Source organism: Propithecus coquereli, unplaced genomic scaffold (assembly GCF_000956105.1).
Source record: "Propithecus coquereli isolate 6110/MARCELLA unplaced genomic scaffold, Pcoq_1.0 Scaffold44, whole genome shotgun sequence".
Lineage (NCBI taxonomy): Eukaryota > Metazoa > Chordata > Mammalia > Primates > Indriidae > Propithecus > Propithecus coquereli.
In genome coordinates, this window is record NW_012150174.1 from 1,665,206 (window position 1) to 1,672,174 (window position 6,969).

At 39.1% G+C, this 6,969-nt stretch overlaps 1 protein-coding gene across 1 annotated transcript in view; it reads right to left on the reverse strand.

Moving 5' to 3' along the window:
* LDHAL6A (lactate dehydrogenase A-like 6A) overlaps positions 1-6,969 on the reverse strand; it is a 16,391-nt gene that overhangs the window by 7,925 nt on the left and 1,497 nt on the right. Inside the window, 2 exon segments of the mRNA XM_012654269.1 lie at positions 1,903-2,076; positions 3,367-3,484. Coding sequence (XP_012509723.1) covers positions 1,903-2,076; positions 3,367-3,484 — 292 coding nt within the window.

The window sequence follows — 6,969 nt, forward strand, 5'->3', positions numbered from 1 at the left end:
CCTCAATAGACACAGAAAAAACATTTGACAAAATCCAACACCTATTCAAAATAAGTAAAAAAACAAAAAGAAAAAAGAAACAAACACAACTATTCATAATGAAAACCCTCAACAAATTAGGAATAGAAGGAAATTTTCTTAACATGATAAAGAGCATCTACTCAATGGTGAAAAACTAAATGTTTTCCTCCAAAAATTGGGAACAAGACAAGGATGCTCATTCTCAGCACTTCATGGAAATATTGTATTAGAGGTCTTAGCCAAGGCAGTCAGACAAGAAAAAGAAATAAAAGACGTTCAGAATAAATAAAATGTTATTCACAGGCCGGGCGCAGTGGCTGACACCTGTAATCCTAGCACTCTGGGAGGCCGAGGCGGGCAGATCGTTTGAGCTCAGGAGTTCGAAACCAGCCTAAGCAAGAGCAAGACCCCGTCTCTACTAAAATTAGAAAGAAATTAATTGGACAACTAAAAATATATAGAAAAAATTAGCCGGGCATGGTGGCGCATGCCTGTAGTCCCAGCTACTCGGGAGGCTGAGGCAGGAGCATCGCTTGAGCCCAGGAGTTTGAGGTTGCTGTGAGCTAGGATGATCTAGATTTGATGTGGGAGCCATGCAAATATTTTATAAAATTGTGAAACAAAATTAAATAGCAGTTCCTCAGTATCAAAATTAAAATGAATATACTTAGTCATGTATTTGGTTTTGGCCTACCCACAGAGAAAAACCATTCCAAATGATTTTAAAATACAGTATAAAATTTGAATACCCCTAAAGTACTGATCTCCAGACTCATAATCTGGTACCTGTTTGACATTTCCTCTTTTCAGATATCTCAAATTTAACATGTCCCAACTGGAAATCTTGATTTTTCTAGCCCATACCTAACATTCCCTCACTGACTCCTACCCCACTGAAAGCATCCCAACCCAGGTAAATGGAACTACTATCCAGTTACTCAAAGGAAAAATCTAGAAGTTACTTTTGATTCCTCCCTTTCCCTTACTACACATAATCTATCAGTAGTTGTGCACATTTTATTAATATCTCCAAAGTACATCTTGAATTTGTCCCCCTTGTACATGTACCAGTGAGAAGTCATACAATTTTGGAGAGTCAGGCAGTAAACTATAGTGCTACTTTCACCTTTCACACAGTAATCTGGAATACAAACCTTAGCCTTTAGAATGTAAACCTTGAAAGCATATGATTAAGCAAATTATCTTTTCATATACACTAATATTTAAAGAAACCTTCATTATAGTACATACACTGATTACAACAGTGCAAAACACGTTATACCTGCGGTCCCCAAGTCCCAGGCCGTGGACCAGCACTGGTCCTGGTCTCAGTCCATGGCCTGTTGGACACCCCCTGCCCTGGGCCTGCACAGTGGGAGGTAGGCGGTGGATGAGCGAGCAAAGCTTCATCTGTATTTATGGCTGGCATCACCGCCTGAGCTCTGCCTCCTGTCACAACAGCGGCACTGGATTCTCGTAGGAGCAAGAACCTTACTGTAAACTGCACATGCAAAGGATCCAGGTAGCATGCTCCTTACGAGAATCTAACGCCTGATAATCTAGGGTGGAGCTGAGGCGGTGATGCTGGCGCTGGGGGGCAGCTGCAAATGCAACAAATGTGGTTTGCTTGAATCATCCTGAGGCCATCCCCCACCCCCCAGCCCCCAGCCCCCATCAGTGGAAGAATTATCTTACATAAAGTTAGTCCCTGGTGCCAAAAAGGTTGGGGGCCACTGTGTTATACCAACAAAACAGGAAGAGATTCTAGAATTATATTGGTAGCACAGGATTTAATACTCATTAAATTCTTCTTTCCTACAAAGTTGTTACTAACCCCACTCCCCAAAAAACTCTTCAATTAACAGTCAAAATAAAGCTGACCTGGCTTGGTAACAATAATCATTTTGCAGCGGGGACTGTATTATATAATATTAAGAATCATTAATTTAAAGACAGACACATTTCACTGGACTAAATCAAGGCATGTTTCTCCTTTTATCTGGCGTGCACCTGCTGTGATAATCACTAAATTGGAGTTTGCAGTGACAAGGTAATCTGGGGAAAGATTTGAAGAAAAAACAGATTATGAAAGAAAACATCTGACATTCAAGTACACATTTCCTGTTGACTTCAATCACCATACTAGGTTTACCGAAGAGCGGGTTCCCTTAAATCTTATACTATGCTCATAGTACTCTTTTAATTTAAGGAAATTAGTTCTAAGTTTTCCTTGTCCATTAAAAAACAAAAACCTAAGCCAGGAGCGGTGGCACATGCCTGTAGTTCCAGCTGCTAGTGAGGCTGACGAGAGATGATCACCTGAGCCCAGGAGTTCAAGTCCAGCCTGTGCAACACAATGAGACCCTGTCTATTTAAAAAAAAAAAAAAAAACAAAAAAAAAAAAACCTCCTAACATGTCTTTTGTACTATTTAGAGTAAGAGGTCAAAATGTGGATTAGTCTGGTAAATGAAGAATATTTACTTAGAGATAGAAGTGGTGTGAAAAGACCTTTGACCAGGGAGACCTTGGTTTATTCATTTGTTCAAATAATTATTTCCTGGGGGCCAAGTGAATAAAGGATAGTGGTGAAGAGCTTAGGGTTTGGAGTCAAACAGAACTGGGTTAAAATCCCTACTCCATCGCTTTATTTAACCTCAGTTTGCAGGTACATCATCTGTAAGACACAAAGTTGTGCACAGGATTAAATAATATAAAGTGCTTAAGTCAGTGTCTAGCACACAACTGACCATTAATTAATGATAGCTATCATGGTAACTACTATTTCTGCTGCTCACAGAGAACTCAGTCCTGTGCTATAGGAAATCTTGTAAACAAAGTACAACCTAATGAATCTGAACATGTTTTAAGAGTACAGAGTAGGGGGGCCGGGTGCGGTGGCTCACGCCTGTAATCCTAGCACTCTGGGAGGCCGAGGCGGGCGGATCGTTCTGAGTTCAGGAGTTCGAGACCAGCCTGAGCAAGAGCGAGACCCCGTCTCTACCAAAAAAATGGAAAGAAATTAATTGGACAGCTAAAAATATATGTAGAAAAAATTAGCCGGTCATGGTGGCGCGTGCCTGTGGTCCCAGCTACTCAGGAGGCTGAGACAGTAGGATTGCTTGAGCCCAGGAGTTTGAGGTTGCTGTGAGCTAGGCTGATGCCACGGCACTCGCCCCAGGCAAGAAAGTGAGACTCTGTCTCAAAAAAAAAAAAAAAAAGAGTACAGAGTAGGGAGCAACCAGCCTTATCTATAAAAACTGAGGAGGTCAAAGGAAATAAAGATGATCTTCTAGATTTTTTATGTAGTATTAGTACATGTATAATATTTAAACTATGACATTAACCTTTGCTGGAGACAATATTTGGCATTTTCATAAAAGGGCTGCCATGTTGAAGATCCACTGTCTCACCCTTCAGTTTTCCCTCATCAACATCCTCAAGGGCAAGTTCATCACTCAAACCCTAAAAGATATTGGTCAAGGGGGGTGGGGTGGGAGTACCTCTTGATTAATTGGAGAGTGAAAAAAATTCTCATATTGGTGATCTATGTCTAGCTTGTGAATTACTGGACTGAGAGAAGACATAATCTATCTCCTCATCATTTCATCATGATACAGAAGTCCAAACCAGAAGAGATACAAGTTACAAGTTTCAGCTCATCATTAGGAAAACAAAAACAGAAACTGTTTAGTGAAGAGAACAGTCTCTGAAGGTAGTGAACACCCCATCTTCAATTTCAGCTGAGGCTACACAGGGAGAAACTGCTGTCAAAGGAATTTCTCACCAGACTGTGAGCTCCTTGATTCATCTCCACCCATGTGGTACTTGGCATCCACAGGAGCTCAATAAAAGTTTTAATAAATGGATTTAGTCCATTTTCTGTTACTTAGAATTCCTGAAAGTGGGTAATTTATAAGGAAAAGGAATTTATTTCTTACAGTTACGGAGACTGAGAAGTCCAAGGTCAAGGAACCACATCTGGTGAGGGCCTTGCCAGTGGGGCCTCTGCAGAGTCCCGAAGCAGTGCAGGGCATCGCTGAGAGTGCTAAGCTCAGGTCTCTCTTCCTCTTCTTATAAAGCCACCAGTCCCGCTCCCGTTAATAACCCATTGATCCATAAACCCATCCCTCATGACCCAATCACGTCTTAAAGGCCCCACCTCTCAATACTGCCACACTGGGGATTAAGTTTCAACGTGAGTTTTCAAGGGGACAAACATTCAAACTATAGCAAATGAGTTAAAATAGAAGGCTCCTTTTAACTCTAAAATGTTTTTGTTCTATAATCAGACAATATTACCTGCAGAAACCAATTAGTACTATATATTTCTAGGATAGTAATTTATATGTAAGACAGGAGAGAAAATATATTTGTATTCACAAAAGAAATACTAGAGGATACACAAGAAACTAATATAAATGGTTGCCTAAAATGGACATTGGGAAAAGGTTAGATGGAAACTGGATGAGAATGTGACTTCTCCACATATGTCTTTTTGGATTACTTTTATTTTTGAACCTTGTGTGTGTATTACCTTTTGGGGAATAGATGTTTACATATTTTTATCTTCATTACATATTCAAATTTTCCCTAGGAGGAAAAATGCCTCTGTGCTAGTACTTAGAAATAAATGATGAAGAATCTATAATTTAAGCACATATCTAACTTACATTGTTGGATCTTTTTCCTTTATTCTAATTATTGGAAATCAAAAGGTTAAGCACTTTAAATTTTAAACTAGACAATAACTAATTAGCCCAGACGTCTAAGCGGTACCGCAAGGAAAAGACTGGTGCTTAATGAAATGCCAACGCTTTCTGAATACTCTAAATTATTCACAGAGATTAGAACAGTATGGAACAGAATTACACAGTACTCATAAAATTATCTTAAAAGATAGTTTTAAAAATGTATCATAACACTAGTAGCACTGAACATACCTAGCCCAAGATCTTAGTTTCTAATACCATTCTCCAATAAAAGGAACCAAGGTTCCATGGAGGAAAAAAGGCTATTCTACGACTGGTGCAGAAAATATACAAGATGAAGAACCTGAAACATTTTGAAGTTCCAGAAAGTAAGTAAAACAAAATAAAAACTCTACATTGATGGAGTAAGCCAAAGGGACACAGCAGCCAACTGGAAGAGCTCCCAATGGCCAAAGCTGGTACAATTTAAGAACCAAAGACGTATTTGATTATAACCCATAGCATAAAATACCATGAGCCCATACCGATATTAACAAATGACTGAATTAATTAATAGGAGAGAAAAGGCAGATCTCTCATGGAGAATTAAAACAATTTAATATTTCTGGAGGGTAGATACTCTACCTTCAAAGAAAGGGAGCATAACCCTTTACGTGTGGGCCACATAGAGGGACTCCCTTCCAAACAGTACAGTATGAAAAGAGAGAGAAGAGTAACTTTACAACAGAGAAACCTGACAAACAACACCTCAGCCAGGTGACTCAGGTCAGCATTAACACTGGTAAATCACATTGATAGTATGTACCCTAAATATGTGATGAAAATGTCACTTTACCTCTATGTCTTCCTCCCTAAAACCCAAAACCCCGGTCTGATCATGAGAAAAACACTAAATTCCAACAGAGGTGCATTCTACAAAATATGTGACCAGTACTCTGCAATACGGTCAAAGTCATCAAAAACAACAAAAGTCTCACAGTCTACAAGAGCCCAAGGAGACATGGTGACTAAATGTAATGTGTTATCATCCTGGATGCACAGGTGGGACAGAGGCCATCAGGTAAAAACTAAGGAAATCTGAGTAAAGTATGGGCTTTAGTTAACATACCACTATCTGTTCTTTAATCATGACAAATGTACCACACTGAGGTATAACATACTAAGGTATGATGATGTTAATAACTACATGTGGTATATAAAGTCTCTCTGTACTTTTCAGTTTTTCTGTAAATCTAAAACTATTCTAAAAAATGAAGTCTATAGAAACGTATTCTAACTCGATCTCTCGGGACCCACTTTCCTTACTTATAAAAATGAAGCAGAGTAGACTATCCAATCCTTGTATTCACAATCCAGTGCTTTTTCCCTTTTAATGTGCATGTGGATTTTCGCAATCCTTTCTTTCAATTACTAAGTGTCTATCACACTAGACTGTTCTAGAGTCAGGATACACCACCAAATTAAACAAAGTTGGATCTCATCATTCATTATACAACGAAAGTTTATGTATTATGGTATGATTCAGTAATTTTCAAAGGCATTACTGTTTCTCCACTAGGTTTGTAAATTCCTGCCAATAAATTACCAAACAAATCCTACTGAGAATTCCTTCATCAGAAAGGAGTTTCTAAAATACCACAACCTCCATGAATGAAAGAAGTTGCACTGTCTAGGGCAAAGACGGAGTGATTACAGTGAGCCTTAATCTAGAGCTTTGCAGGGAGTCTGTGCACCACATTGTCTATGGTATACAAATGGTATCGTTTGCAATGTAACAGAATTCAAGTTCTAGAAGCTTGTGGCTGTTATCACTTTTTTTAGGGATAGAGCTCCATCCCTCCCAGAAAGGCCCTTAAAAGCAGAGATGGTAAATAAATCTTTTAGTTCCAACTTTTCTACATGCAATATCGGTATACTTTATCAATTCATGCAACTTAGGATAGTCTGTGCCTTTTTTCTCCTCTATAAAATAGATCTATTTACTTTTCAGGGTTACTGTATACGATAATGTATATAAAGCATATTGTCATTATCATTGAGGTTAAAAACGAATGTAGGCTGCACAGTGGCTCATGCCTGTAACTTGGGAGGCTACAGTGGGAGGATCACTTGAGCTCAGGAGTTCCAGACCAGCCTGGGTAACATAGCCAGCCCTTGTCTCTACAAAAAATAAGAAAAATTAGCCAGGCATAGTGGCAGGTGCCTGTAGTTCCAGTTACTTGGGAAGCTGAGGCAGGA